Source organism: Plecotus auritus (assembly GCF_963455305.1).
Source record: "Plecotus auritus genome assembly, chromosome: X".
Classification (NCBI taxonomy): domain Eukaryota; kingdom Metazoa; phylum Chordata; class Mammalia; order Chiroptera; family Vespertilionidae; genus Plecotus; species Plecotus auritus.
The window spans coordinates 51,546,486-51,565,985 of NC_137784.1; the positions used below are offsets into that span (position 1 = coordinate 51,546,486).

Genomic DNA, 19,500 nt, shown 5'->3' on the forward strand with positions numbered 1-19,500 from the left:
ACACCACGGGACCCAGAGTCAAGTCCCTGCCCACCCACATGCACCTCAAAATTGCATGAGAACCAGACCCGGCCAGCCCCCCCCCACCCCCATTGGGCTAGATCCAGACCTGGCCAGTCCCACCCTTGTCAAGCCCTGCTGGGCAGGGGGCGTAACCTGGCGCCAGGACAGGGAGCGTGGCCTGAGGTCCCCCAGCCCAGACTGGGGGGTGGGGTGGGGGAGGTGTGCCTTGAGGTCCTCCATCAAGCACCGCCAGGTGGGGGACACGGCCTGAGATCCCCTGTCAGCCCCACTGGGCAGGGGTGTGGCCTGAGTTCCCCTGACCCAGCACTGGGGGTGCACCTTGAGGTCCTCCGTCAAGCCCCGCTGGGTGGGGGGCACGGCCTGAGGTCCCCTGTCAAGCCCAGCCAGGCAGGGGGGCATAGCCTCAGGTCCCCTGGCCTGGTGCTGGGGGGGCACGACCTGAGGTCCCCTGTCAAGCCCCGCTGGGCTGGGGGTGCGGTCTGAGGTTCCCTGGCTTGGTGCTGGGGTGGGGGGCATGGCCTGAAGTCCCCTGTCAAGCCCCACCTGGTGGGGGCACAGCCTGAGGTCCCCTGGCCTGGCACTGGGGCGGGGGGATGTGGCCTGAGGTCCCCCAGCCTGACGCCAGGGCAGGGGACATGGCCTGAGGTACCCTGTCAAGCCCTGCCGGGTGGGGGGCACGGCCTGAGGTCCCCTGTCAAGCCCTACCAGGGTGGGGGAGGGCATAGCCTCAGGTCTCTGCTGATTGTTCATTAAGGCTCCTTGTGGGAACTTGGCCTCAGCTGTGGGTGCAGCCATCTTTGTGATGGAGTGATGGTCAATTAGCATATTCCCTCTTTATTAGATAGGATAGGGAGATTGTCCTGGATTATCTGTATAAGCCCAATAAAATCACCCCAATGAAAAGTGAGCAACTTAACAACAGAGGCATGTGGACGAAAGGGGCCACATGCTGACCTGACAAGCTCAGGGGAGGCCTGCATGACAGTCTTGCAAACTCAGAGACCTAATGTAACCACAAAGGATGGTCTGAAATTAAACTTTAACTAACTGTAGTTATGGTGGGCAGTTACATCCTAGGCCAGTATCTTCCCCTGACAAAGATCAACTTAGATCTTTACTGAGCCCATTTGCCTTTTGCCTCTAAGATAACATATCTGTGAGATGTCTGGGTAACTTGTAACTTCCCTTTTTCTGGAGCCCCTGGGGCACAACCAAATGTGGTGGGCACCAGGACAGATACCACAAATTCCTTCATTATCATGTTAATTGTTCCTGCACTCACCTAAGTATGTGTCCATCATTTTACTTTTTATCCAATCCCAGTGGTTTCCCACTGCTTTGCTTTATCCCACCTCCTTAATCTATCACCAATGGATTTCATGTAACCCACCCACGCCCCTTTCCCTTGATTGCAATGTATAAATACAGATGTAACCCACCAGAGCATTATCTCAATTTGTTGAGGTTCTGCTTCCTGGCATATGTCCACAGTTTGACTCAAAAAAACTCACAAGAATTCTTTACAGGTTTCAATAATGGTTTTTTACGTTAACATTACTTGGCGTAGTAGGCAGGATTCCAAAGAAAACTCACCCAGGACCATCCCTTGGACTTGTCCTCAGTGCGGTGCTAGGATCCAGCAAAGGGCCCATTGAGCCTGCCAGTTCTCTGCCCATTGGGTGAACGTGGGTGAGTTGTCTCTTGGATCCAGGACCTTCCCTTGCTTTGGTAGAGGGTCTGACTTTATTTGAGCTGTGTTTTAAAGTCCTCAAGGTGGAACCAGGGTTGACATAACCCAGGTTAAGGGTTGACAGAACCCTGGCTAAGGTGGAACTGGAGGAAAAAAATGGGTGGCTGGTTTTGATTTTGGCTTTTCAACTGGAATTGCTGAGAGTCTGAGCAAAAATAACCTTCACCGTATAAATGAGCTGAACTCCTGGGCCCCGAAACTTTCCTGTAGTTTTAGACAGCCGGGAGAGAAACTGAGGCCACATTTGACCCACTACATAACATGTCTAAATTTGCTCAGACTACAGATATCCAAAAAAAAAAAAAAAAAAATTAACATGGGAAATTGTGCCTCCAAGGCCAGAAGCTCCCAAGACCCCTGCCCTCATTTAATACTTCTGATAGGAAGCCTTTACTTGCAAGTAGTTTACAGAAATGAGAAGATTTAACTAGAAAATATTAACTGAGAAATGGCCAAAAATGCAGTTTGTTTGGTGTACCTATGTTAATATTTTGCATGCAGAAATTAGAAAATGCCGGCTCTGAAATTAAACTGAATGAGTATATGGGAAGCATATCTTAATTTGGAAATTAGAAGCTTCTAAGGAAAAGCATAGAAAAAAATTTCTTCCAATAGGATGGAAATGAATAAAAAATTTTAGAGACTGTCTCAGAACTATCCTGAAGTTAATAAATGTCTACAACCTGTTTTTCCCCATAGGAAGCATGCCTCTGATTTAGAGGCAACAAGAAAAGACCCCAACCCATTTTTTTGAATAGTCCATTGGGAATATACTGAAATTATAGAAAGGGGCAGTTCCCAAAACAGGGACAAAAGACACTGCTTTGGTAATTTTTAATGCTGGACATTCTCTGGTGTAAACTTTTTAGTGTGTTTTGTGCGCCTGTATAAGAGTGTTGATGTTTTTGTGTCTCTTTGTTGTTGTTTAATTTGTTGAAAGAAGAGGCAAATCCCGCTCTGGGGAAACCTAGTTGTGTGTGATAGGGTTGAAAATGTGAGAGAGATTGCAAGAACGTCCCAGCAGCTTCCAAGAATTCTTAATCTTGGGGGCTCTTCTTGCTCTCCTTCTCAGGGTTCAGCCACCAGAAACAGCTAGTGATTTCTGTTTGTCTGCAACATAATTTTGACTGTCTATCTTTTAGGGATTTCGGTTTGCTCTTTCCTTGTTTATTGTGAGAATAAACAAATAATCTTTTCTGTCAAAGAACAGTTTAGACAGCCTCCATTTGGACTGTGTGACTTGGCAGCCGCCAGGTTGGCCACATGGCTTGCTGCTCCCCTGGGGGCCACCATCTTAAAACAGCAAAGGCCAACCCCTCCCTTTGAATTATCCAATCCAGAAAGACCATGCCCCTGTGCTCTAATCAAGAGCAAGGGACAGGTCACATGCATTGTTAAGGCACTCTGCTTCTGAAAGGAACTTGCAAAGATTCTCAGAGCCAAGTTCAAACAGGAAACTTTAGGGGGGTAGCATGTGTCCAGTCAGGGACACCGGGCAAGCCAAGCATCATGATTCCCTGTGGGGGCGTCTGCCAGTGATACTCTGGGTATTTACATTTCACATATTGGGAGTTTATGAATTATTTTTAATGCTCAGTACACTGCTTGCAGTAAGCCATATGCCTCATTTTAAAATCTTACATATTATTCTTTATATGTTGAAATTATAATTGAATCTAAAGGTATACAAATTTTATATTATTCTCTATGTCATTTTACAGGGATTATTACTTACCAAGAAGTTGTTGTCTTGGAATGTTATATTTTATAGAAAAGCAAGGTTGTTTTTTTTTTTATCAAATCTATAACCATGCAACTTTTAAATTTTTGTTACTTGTGGACAGCTTTATTCTGATGCATTTGTAGGTATATTATATGTCTAGAAAAATCCATGAAAAAGACTCGGACTTATTCTATATTGCAGGCTTCTAAGCAGGTCATATTTTTTAACTGGATGAAGATTTATAGAACTTCAAGGAATACCTGAATTCAAAAACTACTGGCAAATAATCAGGATAAACAAAAATAACTATGGGACTAAATGAATTGAGGATAATTATTCTTATGACTCTGTTTAAAATATTGTTGACTTTTAAATCTTTTGTTTCCCAAATATAATGAAAAGTAAAGAGCAGACATTCTGCATTATAGGAACTAACAAACTGGTAGCAGATTCATTTCACAGTGCGCTCCCGGGAGACGAAGTTTTCAAAGATCATGGCTTACAACCAGGAGATTTGGTGTGTTGGAAAAGACACCAGATAAAAGACTCTCCAAACTCATTGGAGGGGACCTTACCAGGTATTACTAACTAACCCATGTGCAGCTAAACTTAAAGAAGTTAGCTCATGGCTAGAGGAGAAACCAAGATGGCGGCATAGGTAAACACCTAAACTGCTGCCTCGCACAACAATTTCAAAACTACAACTAAAAGACAGAACGGACACCATCCAGATCCACAGGAAAGCTGGCTGAGTGAAAATTCTACAACTAGAAGGAAAGAGAAAACCTCACAGAGAATTGGAGGTACGGCAAAGGGGCTTTGTGCGCGCAGAGAGGAAGGGCGGCTGAGAGCCTGGCTGACTTTCTCTGGCGGAAGGGGGAAGGAAGCCTCCGACCGCACTGAACCCCAGTTCTGACTGCACTGAACCCCAGTTCCGGGCGAACTCCTGGAGACCCACGCTCTTACGGGATGAGTCTGGACTCTCGGGCGGAGACTCGAGCTGGGAAAGGCAGAAGTCTGAAGGCGCACGCGGGCCAGTGCGCACAAAGGCTGCGGAGGTTGCCACAGGCTTTCCCTAGTGGAAGGGAGTCAGAGGATCCTGACTGCACTGAGCCCCAGTTCTGACTGCAGTGAACCCCAGTTCCAGGCAAGCGCCTGGGGACCCACGCTCTTGTGGGGGGAGTCTGGACTCTCGGGCGGAGACTCTGGAGCCGGGGAAGGCGGAGGACTGAAAGTGCGCACGCGCGCGCGTGCCAGTGCACACAAAGGCTGCGGAGGTTGCCACAGGCTTTCCCTAGTGGAAGGGAGTCAGAGGCTCCTGATGGCACTGAGCCCCAGTTCTGACTGCAGTGAACCCCAGTTCCAGGCGAGCCCCTGGGGACCCACGCTCTTGTGAGGGGAGTCTGGACTCTCAGGCGGAGACTTGAGCTGGGGAAGGTGGAGGACTGAAAGCGCACAAGCGCGCAAGGGCAAGGCTGACAGGAAGCCAAGACTGAGACTCCACCCCATCCAAGCTGAGCACAGAGGCTATTGCAATTTGGCAAGTCTAATCCTATAAGGCTGTCTCCAGCACCGAACTTCTCCCAGCATAGACGCAGCTGATCCTTACAGCCAACTGGCCCGGAGGTCAATTCTTCCCAGTGATACCAACAACAATAAAGACTTAATTACAACAAGGCTGTACACACAGTCCACAAAGGGGTGCACCAAGAGTGTCCACCTCAGGTTAACTGGGGAAGCAGACCCACTGGGCCATATTGGAAACCTAGCACAAATATCTACCTTACCAACTCAGGGAATCAGTGAAAATGCGGGGTCAAAGAATCAGATCACAAACGAAAGAAATGGAGGAAAACAAACGACTGGATATAGAATTCAAAACCACGGTTATAAGACTTTTTAAGAATATCCTAGAAAAGGCCGATAAATATAACGAGACCCTCGAAGATATGAAAAAGGACCAACTAGAAATTAAACATACACTGACTGAAATAAAAAATATTATACAGAGACCCAGAAACAGAATAGAGGAACACAAGAATCAAGTCAAAGAATTGAAATACAAAGAAGCAAAAAACACTCAACCGAAAAAGCAAAAAGCAAAAAAAAAAAAAATCCAAAAAGTTGAAGATAATGTAAGAAGACTCTGGGACAACTTCAAGCGTACCAACATCAGAATTATGGGGGTGCCAGAAGAAGAGAGAGAGCAAGATACTGAAAACCTATTTGAAGAAATAATGACAGAAAACTTCCCCCCACCTGGTGAAAAAAATAGACTTACAAGTCCAGGAAGCGCACAGAACCCCAAACAAAAGGAATCCAAAGAGGACCACACCAAGACACATCATAATTAAAATGCCAAGAGCAAAAGACAAAGAGAGAATATTAAAAGCAGCAAGAGAAAAACAGTTAATTACCTACAAGGGAGCACCCATACGACTGTCAGCTGACTTCTCAACAGAAACTATGCAGGCCAGACGGGAGTGGCAAGAAATTTTCAATGTGATGAATAGCAAGAACCTACAACCAAGATTACTCTACCCAGCAAAGCTATCATTCAGAATTAAAGGTCAGATAAAGAGCTTCACAGATAAGAAAAAGCTGAAGGAGTTCATCACCACCAAACCAGTATTATATGAAATGCTGAAAGGTATTCTTAAAGAAGAGGAAGAAGAAAAAAGTAAAGAGAAAAATTATGAACAACAAATACATATCTATCAACAAGCGAACCTAAAAATCAAGTGAATTAAAAACCTGAGGAACAGAATAATCTGGTGAATATAATAGAATCAGGGGCATAGAAAGGGAGTGGACTGATAATTCTCAGGGGGAAAGGGGTATGGGGGGTTCATGAAGAGAATGGACAAAAATCATACACCTATGGATGAGGACAGTCGGGGGGAGGTAAGGGCAGAAGGTGGGGTGGGAAATGGGTGGAGGGGAGCTATGGGGGGAAAAAGGAGAAATAATTGTAATAATCTGCATAAAGATTTATTTTAAAAAAAAAACAAACAAACAAAAAAAGAAGTTAGCTCATGGATTCACATTTCTCATTTTAAAAAGGCACCTGACTGTGAATGGACATCTACTACCATCTCTGACGCCCATCTCCGTCTGCAGCAGAGATCACAGACTTTTCAAGGACGAGAAGTCGCTGACCATGGAAGCAGACAGCTATCCCAAGATGACGTTAACAAGGCCTGTATGCTCACAAACTGATATTGCTTGAATCTTGTTTTTATATCATCTGATTGTTATTGATTGAATGTACATAAAATTATTTTCATATTATTATTATCCTTATGGTTCCCTAGTGGAAACAATATCTGCCTCCCCAGACCTCCTCTCTTATTAGATATGAAAAATTTAACTTGGATACCTGCTAATCTTTCCCACCTACTACACAATGATGTTCTGATTATCACGTATGGTATTGAAATTAATGCTCTGTTAGCCACACATTGGTCTTCTCCTACTATTAATATAAGCTTTGGTTTTGTTTTTTCCTGGCTATATCTACTATAAAGGACCCACTTTAGGCAAATACCTTCAAGAATACCTCCCTGATAATTCCACTGGTTAGAATTGTATCTAATAGGATCTAATCTGGATGAATATTGTATAGCTATAGAGATGGGTGATGAATAGCTAAGAAAAACACCTGGATATGATAGTCAAAGGCTTGCAGCAGCCTGTCCTATCTGTCATAGTATATCATGTCCTAGGACTCACCAGCCATGCTCCTATTGCTGGATGTCTGTGAAACAAGAAAGAAATCAATGGATCCCATTTCAGAAATTATTGGGATCACTTTGTGGGTAGAGATGTCTATAATTACCACACTGTCCTTGCATCCTGGACGCTTGTGAGAAGCCCTATGGAATACTCAAACTCTAGCTCATTTGGGGGCCACCTTCACTCATTTAACTATGGAATGGGAAACAACATTTTTTGGGTCCACTCAGTCTACCCTAACTGCTCCCAAGCCATAACTACCCAATGGCAACAACATTCCTGGTGGATCCAACAACATTGCCCCCCCCCCCACAAAAAAAAAAAAAAGAATCAAAAGGGGAATACTTGGCCTCAGTATCCTGGGACAAGCTGAACTTGCAGCTAATGAAGAACGTCATTCATTAGACAAAGGTTTTTATCTCAAATAGGTCATATAGAGGAAATGCTGTTTCAGGAAGAAGGAAAAAGGGTGGGAAGCAGCATGGAAAGACAATAAAGCCTTAGTTTCATGGATAGAACAGACTTGAGAGACTATAAAAACTCATGCACAAACCCAACAATGGGAACGTGCCTATACCCTAACTCAATAGGGCCTATTGTCTCTGCTAATGCAAGGAATCTGAAGTGGCTATGATGGCTGCAGAAGCCCAGGCCAGACACTTATGGGACTCACATGGTTCTCCAGGAATTTGGAAAATTTTGAATGGGAAATGTGATCTACGACGTTGTGGTTTAAAAGCTCAGGTGCCAGTTAAATCCTAAGCTTAAATTCCCAGTAGTTCAACTGGCTGGCATAGGGACCATCCTCAATAATACTAAAATACTTCCAATGGGAAGTAGATGGGCCATATTTAAAAATAATAAACAATGTGAACCCATCTCACTGTCTGTTTGTGACAATTGGAAAGGTGAATGATTATGGCCCCAATCCATATGGAATACTGAATTCACCCAGTCCTGGCCTATTGTATCTACCCCAACAAATAACAATATATGGTATATGGGAAAGGGGCGTTTTTGCTGGGAAGGGTTAAAAGACTCTTCTGTTATACTAAGCAATTTTTACTGTAATATCACCAAGTTTACATTAAATAATACTAGAATATGGTGTAATACTGAAATTATAGGCAGAATGACTTAGCCTGATGTTCATAAAATCTGTGATAATATTGATACTGAAAAACCAATATATTGGGAAATTGAACTTAATCCTCCCCATGAAGTCATTTCTATGGAAACTAATTGGCCAGAAAAAAAATCAAAGCTTCTAGATAATGAAATAGTAGAGAGTATTAATTCATCTGGCCAAACATATCATAAGGTACAACTGACAGTGGATGAAGGAGGAAAACATGTAATTAGCTTAAAAAATTATGATAATACATGTAAAGGCTTTTTCGGTTGGCTGGGATGCTTGTTCCCCTCAGAATTTTCCTTGTCTAGTATTAGACATTTTCTGTTCCTAATCAATGTTATTGGTTTAATATTGTTACTTTTGTTCATGATATGTAAATGTTATATTAGATGCAGAAAAGCAAAACGTAAGACAAACAGCAAAAAGACTCCGATCATGGTGGCTCAAAAAAATTAGAAATGATCCAGAATACTTTTTAACAAGGACATATAGGATGTGACTGCCTCCCACTTACCTGCCCTTTTGAATAATAATAATTTGACCTTAAATGCCATCTAAGGTTATGGTCTTGCCCCATCCCCAGTGGTCCACCTGTTCAGCAAGACATGCTGACACTGAGACATCCTAGGAATGAGCCTTCCTAGCACTGTGGGACTCCATTATCCAACCAAAAGGTTGGTCATCAATGCATCCTTTGGATTGATTTATGACCAAAAGGGGGATGTGTGGATGAAAGAGGCCACATGCTGACCTGACAAGCTCAGGGGAGGCCTGCATGACAGTCTTGCAAACTCAGAGATCTAATGTAACCACAAAGGATGGTCTGAAATTAAACTTTAACTAACTGCAGTTATGGTGGGCAGTTACATCCTAGGCTAGTATCTTCCCTTACAAAGATCAACTTAGATCTTTACTGAGCCCATTTGCCTTTTGCCTCTAAGATAACATATCTGTGAGATGTCTGGGTAACTTGTAACTTCCCTTTTTCTGGAGCCCCTGGGGCACAACCAAATGTGGTGGGCACCAGGACAGATACCACAAATTCCTTCATTATCATGTTAATTGTTCCTGCACTCACCTAAGTATGTGTCCATCATTTTACTTTTTATCCAATCCCAGTGGTTTCCCACTGCTTTGCTTTATCCCACCTCCTTAATCTATCACCAATGGATTTCATGTAACCCACCCACGTCCCTTTCCCTTGATTGCAATGTATAAATACAGATGTAACCCGCCATTCTCCAGAGCATTATCTCAATTTGTTGAGGTTCTGCTTCCTGGCATATGTCGACAGTTTGGCTCAAATAAACTCACAAGAATTCTTTACAGGTTTCAATGGTTTTTTACGTTAACAGGCAGAAGAGGAAGTCAGAAGAAGGGGAAGCAAAATGATTTGATGTATCACTCATTGTAATCTTGAATATGAAGGGGCCACATGTCAAAAATGGAGACCTCTCCTACTACAACAAGGAATTGAATTCTGCCAACAATCAGAGAACTTCGAAGAGGATTCTGAGCCCCAGATGACAACCACATCCCAGCTGATACCTTGATTTTAATTCAGTGAGACCCTAAGAAGAGAATCCAGCCACACTATGCAGAATTTCTGACCTATAAAGACGAGAAAATAAGTGGATTTTTTTTAAAGGTTTTTTTTTTTTTAAATATATTTTATTGATATTTCACAGAGAGGAAGGGAGAGGGATAGAGAGCTAGAAACATCGATGAGAGAGAAACATCGATCATCTGCCTCCTGCACTCCCCCCACTGGGGATGTGCCCGCAACCAAGGTACGTGCCCTTGACCGGAATCGAACCCGGGACCCTTCAGTCCCCAGGCCGACGCTCTATCCACTGAGCCAAACCGGTTTCGGCAAATAAGTGGATTTTTTTAAGCTGCTAAATTTGTAGTCATTTGTTACAGCAGCAATGGAAAACTAAAACAATGGTCCTGGACCTTAATTTGTACATCTGTCAAAGGGGGGCAAAATACGTGGTCTTACCTACTTTGTGGGACTGTTAGGACAAAATGATGAACAAAATAGTGTTCTGCAGTCTCAAGTCATAAAAATATTAGGATATACTCTAACAGGGGGAAAAAATCAATCTGTTTTGAAGCAATTGGGTTGAAGTAATTAAGAGCTTAACACTCCTGAAATTTCCCAGAAGTGCTGAGGACTTCTTCCTTTGGAGGACTGCTTCTCCTCTCCTACAGAAGCAGTACAGCATAGGGGAACACAGAAAACCTATGTCCCAAACTACTTCTTAGAGCAAGTTAAGTCACCACTCTAAGTCTCAATAAAATGAGAGAAAACACCTGCTCATCCCCCATCTGCCACTTATCTCTCTAGGTGATTCTCATGTCCATTAGCTACAGATAACTGGCTATAAAGTAATTGTATGCATGCATATAAGCCTAACCAATGGACACAGACAACAGGGGGGTGAGGGCATGAGTGGGGGGGGGGTGTTGGGGGTAATAGGGGATGAGGACACATATTAATACCTTAATCAATAAAGAAATTTTAAAAAAATGGAGAAACAGACTCAGAAGGGATTTATCTAAGGCCACACACTAGAGCTCTGCCTAGATGATATGGCTGTGTGAGGCTCATCTGAAGCAATGAGTGTGCACATATGATAGAAATAAAGTAGTACCCATTTGAAAGGCCTATTCATCCTCCCCAGTGTGTGCTCTGTTACTGGAAGAAGATATCTTTATTCTGGTAAACTAGTCACCTAAAAAAAGTAGAGTTGAAAGACCCTTGGGTTGATACTCTGAGCACGTTTTGTGCCATTGGCATCTACACAGTAACATAAGCAATGACACTTACTCTAGCAGCTTCCCTTTAACAAAAGGGAATCAGAAATGTCTACTCAGATTTTTCAATAACTAGACCAATTATGTTTTAGTTCCTTTCCAATGATCTAGATGGCAAATGAGGAAGACTAACAGCTTTTATTTGGGAGTTTTTCATTTGGTGACAAATATGTGGGGAATTAAGAAAGAAGGTAAAAGCCAAACCCATAAATAATGACCACTAAATCCACCCATCATAATACCCCTTGCTAGGTAACTGTGGTGTAATGGAAAGAATCTTGAATAGGATCCCAAGGACTTGGGATCTTCTTTAGGCATGGCTCCTAATGTGTTCTGCCTCAGCTTCCCCAATGGTAAACTGGGCAATTAGACTAAATGATTTTGCAAGACCCTACCAATCAAATATTATATGAGTTGTAAAAAGATTCTATCTCAAGGCTGTGGTTCTTAACCTTTATTGGGTCACAGGCCCATTTGAAATTCAGTAGAATGTTATTAACATCTCTCCAGAAAAGGCAATTATTGAGGAATTCTGAACACCATTTCAGAAGCTTTGTGAAGTTCCTGAATCCATGAGCATTGTGTTAAAAACTGCTTCTTTCAGAAGATAAAAGCGATTAACTGCAGAAGACAAATATGATGCAACGTGACAGCTGCCTGGCCTCAATCCATCTTAACATTTTCCCCCAGCATTTGACCCAAAAATTAAACTCCTGCAGGACAAACACCAGCTCTCTTCTTTAAAGAACTGTTTTCAGCTTTTCTTTATTTCTTTCCTGCTTACTTGGAAAGGAAGCTGCCAAGGCAAAACAGGCAGAAGAATAATTCAAACAGACCTAGGCTTTGACATGCAAAATGTGCTTTGCAGATTTGTCTTAGGTGGCTCTATGCAAGAGCAGGAAAGCTACCTTCCTGAGTTCACATGGACAGTTTGTGGGGGGCATCACCCAAGCTGTTTGGCCCCACAGAAGCAGACAGGTTCTTGGCAATATATTGCAGCATCAGAGCTCCAGCCAGGCACCAGGGTTCATATAATCAGTAAGAGATATGTTATGATTCTCTGATGTTTAGCAAACATTCCTACTTCCCTGCTTCCTAGGTAAGGCTCCAACCAAAGTAGTTTTCAGTTCAGGGAAAGACTTTTGAGATCAGTGGTTAGTCCCAAATCATTCAGAGTTCGATGTCCTTTTGAGGAGACAGGAAGTTCAGGAAGATTTGAAAACTGAGCTTCCCTCTTGAACTCAGGTCAGTGGATAGCTTGGTTTTTGCAGAGTCTGGCTTGAGGGAGTTTAGCCATTGACAGTCTTACAGGAGCTCAAAATAGAACTTCTGATGGGATAAAGACAGAATAAAAAGGAGAAATAAACCTGTTCTAGGACATGTGCCCCCTATTTATAGCATCCTAGAGCCTAAAGATGCAGGGTCAGGAAGGAGCTGCTCTTCAGCACAAAACGACTCAGCACACAGGGTTTGAAGAAGATCCTTCCAAAACCTGGAAAGGGTCTTCAGAGGCCAAAGCTTTTAAAACCTGAAAGGGAAAGAAGAGAGTAGGGAATTAGCTAGGACTGGTCAAGCACTTAACAGCCACTGAGTAGTGGGGCCTCTCTTGGTAGGTAGCTAAGCATACAATTGGTAGTTAATCTGAATAATAGGGACTGGCTAGGAAAAGGCCCTTATAACTCTGATCCCATGAAACAGGGCCTAAGATGGTCCCTATACTCAGGAATAAAAACTGTGTGCCTTTGGCCTCAATTCTAATCCTCCAAAGGTCTATAGGGGATGCAGAAGCCTGATACCTCTGAGATTATTCCCCACCCCCGGAACATGGCCACTGCCTTTATCCTATCTAATAAAAGAGTAAGATGCAAATTAACCATCACTCCGTTACGCTACCAGCCAATAGGAGTGAGTATGCAAATTACCCAACAAAGATGGCCACGCCCATAGCAGCCAGGCAGCGGCACCCAGCAGCTCCAAGACCTGCCATGGCAGTGCTGGGGCTGCGGGGGGCGGATGGGGGACACAAACCCACAGGGAGTCCGGCACCCTGCAGCCTCAAGCCCCGCCATGGCAGCGCTGGGGCTGTGGGGGGCAGGATTGGGGACACAGACCCACAGGGAGGCCGGCACCCCACAGCCCCAAGCCCCGCCATGGTGGTGCTTGGGCTGTGGGGGGCAGGATGGGGACACAAACCCAGATTGGGGACACAAACCCGCAGGGAGTCCCGCACCCTGCAGCCCCAAGCCCCGCCATGGTGGCGATGGGGTTGTGGGGGGCCGGATGGGGACACAAACCCGCAGGAAGGCTGGCACCCAGCAGCCCCAAGGCCCGTCACCGTGGTGCTGGGGCTGCTGGGGGTGGGGGGTGGGGGAGGGCAGCAGAGACACAAACCCGCAAGAAACCTGAGGAAAGGGAGATAAACTATCATAACTTTATCTCCCTTTCCACAAGATGAGACAACTGCCCCTGGATTATTTAGTGATGTGGCCCACACCTTTCTACAAGCACAGGGTATGTTATGACCACTCCCAGGAAGGTCTGGTCAGAATACCTTCTCCAGGGAATAACGCTACTGTGGCAAATCATCTAAGAGAGGAAACAAGCTTTTGTTGCGTTTATTCTGAAGGTCAGAGAACATGCCACCCCAACATATGCCATGTTGTTATATTGATGATCTTGACCTGCAGATGCCTGAAAAATAGCAAATGCATGCAGAGGCTTTCACTGAAGTCTCCTGAACTGCTTAAAATCGGACCCCCCAAAAGGAGCTCAAATGTCATAGGTCCCCTTCACGGGAGAAGTGTCACAGGACAGGAGAGTAGAAGTTGACATCACACCCAAACTTTGTTACAAACTATTTCCCCCTATCCCCATTCATCTTTCCTAAATATTTATTCTCCTCTAAGAGGCCTATATCTCCCGTCCCCTTTCCCTAGGAAGAAGGTATTTAAATCTGCATTCTAAGCCACCTTGAGGAGTTACTCATTTTTCCCTGGGATCTCCCATATATACACAAGGTACACATGTTAATGAACTTTTGTTTTTCTCTTGGTGATTTGTCTTTCATTACAAGGGCCTCTACTAAGAACTCAGAAAGGTAGAGAAAAACTATTTTTCCTCCTCCATAATTCTATCTCAGGAAATCAAGTCCCCAGCTGAACAATGAGGTTGGCTCAAGTACCAAGCAGTCCCGGCTGACGGGAGGGAAGCTTCTAGGGAGAAATCAATGATATTGGCATCAAAGTGGGATGGAGAACACACGCATGGTTGCTGGTGGGAGTTTAAAGTGGATCAACATTTTTGGAGGATAATTTGGCAAATTCGATAGAAATGTTCAAGGTACATCCAAGAGTCTACTTCTAGGAATCGCATCTGCTGAGATAAAGCACAAGCGCATAAGCCCTGGTCAGAACCCAGGATGCTACTGCGGGCTCCCCTTCCACAATAGGAAAACCTGGGAACAACCTCCATTTTTTAGGACAAGGTGGCATCTATACTAATAAAAGGGTAATATGCTAATTAGACTGAACATCTTCTGGATGACCTTCCAGATGTCCTTCCTGACAAAGCTATGTTGGCAGGGCCAAGGCAGAGGAGGTTAGAAGCAATCAGGCAGGCAGGGGAGAGCACTTAGGGGGATCAGGCCAACAGGGGAGAGCAGTTAGGGTGAACAGGCTGTCAGGGGAGAGCACTTAGGGGGATTAGGTCAGCAGGGGAGAGCAGTTAGGGGGATCAGGCTAGCAGGCAGGTGAACAGTTAGGAGCCAGGGTCCTGAGGGGTCCCAGATTGGAGAGAGTGCAGGCTAAGTTGAGAAGACCCCCTTCCCATGCACGAATTTCATGCACCGGGTTTCTAGTAGCATTTATAACACTACAATAATTCTACACTTCCTTTTACTGGGACTTCACCTCCATGAGGACTGATAAGGAAAAAGCTTATCTACCTGTGCATCTCTGAGTACTACCAGTAATAAGAAAGAAAAGGAAGCCTGTGACAGACACCTGGATCTCATTTATGTGTATATTGGTTCATGTTATGCCAGCAATCTGATAGTCAAACAATCAGAACTCCTAGATAAAAAAAAAAAAAAAAAAAATTCCATGATCTCTATGGCTCCTGTTGACTTTAGCAAGTAACTTATCCCCTCCGAACCTCAGTTCCTTATTTGTTGAGTTAAAATACACATTAACTTCCCTATATCTAGCAATTTGATATGCATCAAATGAGCTAATGAATGTGAAAGTGCTTTACATAAGACAAATATAAAGGACTAAGAAGGAAGTTTCAGGGGGGTAACACTGAAATAGTGATTGGGTCTGAAAAAATAAAGTCCTACTACAGATACTAAGCTACACTCTTGGTTCCTGCTATAATGCCAAAAGAGAAGTTACTGATCTTCTTATAGACCCAAAGAATGCCAAAGTAAGAAAGTTCCAACCTTTTCATTTTACAGATTGGGAAATTGAGGCTCAGAGAATGAAGTATACTTGCCCCAAATGTCATAGTCTAGGATTCCTAATAAACTTGATTCAAAAGCAATTTGTAAAACTACCCTGTAGTTTTGCTGGGGGAGAAAGAAAGGAAAGAAGAAAGAAACTTAAAAACACAAGAGAATCTTAGAATTAGAAGGCAGTAAGTAATTATAGGGTAATGAACTGAGACATGGAGGTAAGTTTCCAGTCTCTGAACCAACACAGTATTCCAATCATCAGAAACTCAGATCCCATAAAGTCTCATGTGTGCCTGGCCAGTGTTGCTCAGTGGTTGAGCACTGACCCATGAACAGAAGGTCACAGTTCAATTCCCAGTCAGGGCACAGGCCAGGGTTGTGGGCTCAATCCCCAGTGGGGGGTGTGCAGGAGGCAGCTGATTGATGATTCTCATTAAGGTTTCTCTCTCTCCCTCTCCCTTCCTCTTTCTGAAATCAATAAAAACATCCTAAATAATAAAAGGGTAATATGCAAATCGACCAAGTGGTAGAATGACTGGTCTCTATGATGCGCACTGACCACCAGGGGCAGATGCTCAATGCAGGAGCTGCCCCCTGGTGGTCAGTGCGCTCCCACAGGGGAGTGCCTCTCAGCCAGAAGCCTGGCTCACAGATGGCGAGCACAGTGGTGGTGGGGGGAGCCTCTCCCGCCTCAGTGGCAGTTGGACATCCCCCGAGGGCTTCCGGACTGTGAGTGGGAACAGGCCAGGCTGAGGGAGCCCCTGAATGCATGAATTTCATTCACTGGACCTCCAGTATATATATATGTGTGTGTGTGTGTGTGTGTGTGTGTGTGTGTGTGTGTGTGTATATATATATATATATGTGTGTGTGTGTGTGTGTGTGTGTGTGTGTGTGTATATATATATATATATATATATTTTTTTTTTTTTTAAGAAGGCTTATGTTTAGCAAGGTTCTATAATCAGGGGTGGGAGACTACATACCTGAGTCTTCAACTCTCATCTCCAGGAAGTCTGCCTTGAGAACTGTGGGTAAAGGAGGAAAAACATTTTACTAAGACTCTAGAAATCAGAACTGGAAAGGCAAAGCAAGGGTAAGGGTCCTTACATGCCAGTGCCAATGTGGTCATTTTAAAAATGGGGAAGTGATTCCATCTAGAATTTTCAAAGCATTTAGCTCCATGCTGTAGATTGAACTACCTCTCTGGCAGATTTAGAGAGCCCAGTCCAGACACAAAAACATATTTCAGGTGCCAGACCTTGAGTGCCAGAATGTGGAAGGCTAGGGGAGCCGAGAAATTGGTCCAAGACCAAATACTACATTCTGTAATGATCTCTAATAGGGAGAAGGGCAAGGATGGAGGCCAAATGCCATGTGAAACATGAATCCTTTTTTAACATGAAGACCAAACCAGCCTTGTCTGGCCTCTTGATGTACTTAGATCAATCCTAAATTAGACTTGTCTAAAGAAAGCTGGAGGGAAAAGACAATCCTGAAGAGTCAAACCCCCATATAGTGTGGACAGAATATCCCAGACAACAGCTGGTCCCAGGGCTCTATCCTCAGCATTATTTTTTCCTTCTCTCTTAAGTCTGTTTACACCTACTAGGTGTACCAGTTAATAATGCGGATTTTTTCAATAGATGGAGTTACACATATGTTGATATATATGCAATTTTGATATGTATGCTATTTTGTTGTATTGACAGCAAACTTCAAAACTTCATGTCAAATTTGCTGAAGGTGTTAACATCATAGATATTTTTACGCTTACAAATGTTGAATTTCGTGCCAAAAAAAGAGCATTTGCGGGAAGTTCTAATTCATTATTTTGAAGAAAAAGTTATCGTATACTTCAGAAAGCTTATGGTGAACATGCTCCATCTCAAGATCCTTGTGAACGCTGGTTTAAATGCTTTAAAAGTGATGATTTCGATGTGAGAAACAAAGAACGTCCAGGTCAACCAAAAAGTTTGAAGACCAACAATTACAAGCATTATTGGATGAAGACGTGTGTCAAACTCAAAAACAACTTGCAGAAAGATTTAAACGTTGCTCAGCAAACAATTTCCGATCTTTTACAAGCAATGGGAAAGATTATAAAGGAAGGAAAATGAGTGCCACATCAACTGAAGGAAAGACAAATGGAAAACCGAAAAGTCATTAGTAAAATGTTGCTTCAACGGCATGAAAGAAAGTCTTTTTTGCATCGAATTGTGACTGGTGATGAAAAGTGGATTTATCTTGAGAATCCCAAATGCACAAAATCATGGGTTGATCCAGGTCAGCCATCAACATCAACTGCAAGGCCAAATCGCTTCGGAAAGAAGACAATGCTCTGTGTTTGGTGGGATCAGGAAGGTGTGATGTATTATGAGCTTCTAAAACCAGGTGAAACCGTTAATACTGATTGCTACTGACAACAAATAATCAATTTGAACTATGCTTTGATCGTGAAACAACCAGGATGTGCCAGAAGACAAGGCAAAGTAATTTTGCTTCATGATGACACACCATCACACACTTCAAAACCAGTTAAAGACACATTAAAAGATCTTGCCTGGGAAGTATTAACCAACCTTCCATATTCACTAGACCTTGCTCCTTCAGATTACCACTTGTTCTGAATGATGGTACATGCACTTTCTGAGCAGCACTTCAAAATATATGAAGAAGTGGAAAATTGGGTCTCTGAATGATTTGCCTCAAAACAAGACAAGTTCTATTGGGACGGTATCTACAAACTACCTGAAAGATGGGGGAAATGTGTAGCTAGTGTAAGACATTACTTTGAATAAAGCACTTTTGATGTTTCTCTTGAAATTATCGTGTTTTCTTTGATTACAAAATCCGCCAAGATTAACTGGTACACCTAGTATTTATTCCCTTAGTGATTGTATTCCCATCCATGCTTTCAATCACCACCATATACTGAGGATCCCCTCTCCCAAAAGAGCTATTATTTACATTTTTGTATATGTGACTGCCCCATGAAGTGTAATAGAAGTGTAATAGCTATACTAAAAAGTTCTACCCTAAATATCTGTAGGTCCATCCCCAAATACTAGTCTAAGTTGCAGTTACCTAGTGAAAATCTTTATCTGGATGTCCCATAGGGCCTTCAAAAACACTGTGTCCAAAATTGAGTAGAGCAGCTTTTCCACAAAACCTGCTCTTCCATGATTAATTATTATTACCATCTATTTAATTACCCAAATTAGATTTTTCTCTCTTAATCCTTCTCCAATGTTCCATATTTGAAAAGTCAACAAGATTTTATTGGATCTATCTAAAATCTCTCCTTCCATTTTATTCCTACTGGCAATGCCAGAGGTCAGGTCCTCGTAAACTCTTGCCAGGATGATTAGCCTCCGGTCTTTACTGGTCTCCCTGCCTCCAGTCTTTACTTCCCCATCTATCTTCCCCATCACCAACAGAATGATTATTTTTACAACTCAGTCAGCTGTGGATATGCATTATCATGCTTAAAAAATCTTTCATAACTCCCAATGGAATACAGTATAAAGACTGTTGCATAAGCTGTTCTGCCTTACTGAAATGATTCCCCCCAATCTCCTTCACAATGAACCACTTCTCATTTTCCCTTGTTGTTCTTTTTTTAATTGTTGTGGAAGGGAGATGAATGAGGGAGTGAGGGAATTCATGTCAGGTGTACAAATAAGAAGCAAAAGGGGGCTGAGCAGAAATTAAACAGATCATAATTTACATTAGAGATAAGAGAAGAGCCTGGCAACAATGTCCACAGATGCGATTGACTATGGCTAGCCTGAGGATCTTGACCAGTAGCCAGCATATAGTCTTACTGATATAAGTGGTGGTTAAAACATAGGGGACCATCC

The 19,500-nt window shown here is 43.2% G+C and overlaps 1 protein-coding gene across 5 annotated transcripts in view; it reads right to left on the minus strand.

Annotated features, from left to right (window-relative positions):
- Positions 1-19,500, minus strand: part of OPHN1 (oligophrenin 1) — a 691,171-nt gene that overhangs the window by 19,268 nt on the left and 652,403 nt on the right. For 4 of the 5 annotated variants that reach the window (XM_080653523.1, XM_080653526.1, XM_080653522.1 and 1 more), the window contains 2 exons: positions 16,624-16,665; positions 10,036-12,715 (listed from right to left, as the gene is read on the minus strand). In XM_080653523.1, the coding sequence (XP_080509649.1) occupies positions 16,632-16,665 (34 nt within the window). In that variant the 3' untranslated portion in view covers positions 10,036-12,715; positions 16,624-16,631. Of the gene's footprint in view, positions 1-10,035; positions 12,716-16,623; positions 16,666-19,500 lie in introns of those variants that run through there. The other variant, XM_080653524.1, reaches the window with a different exon arrangement.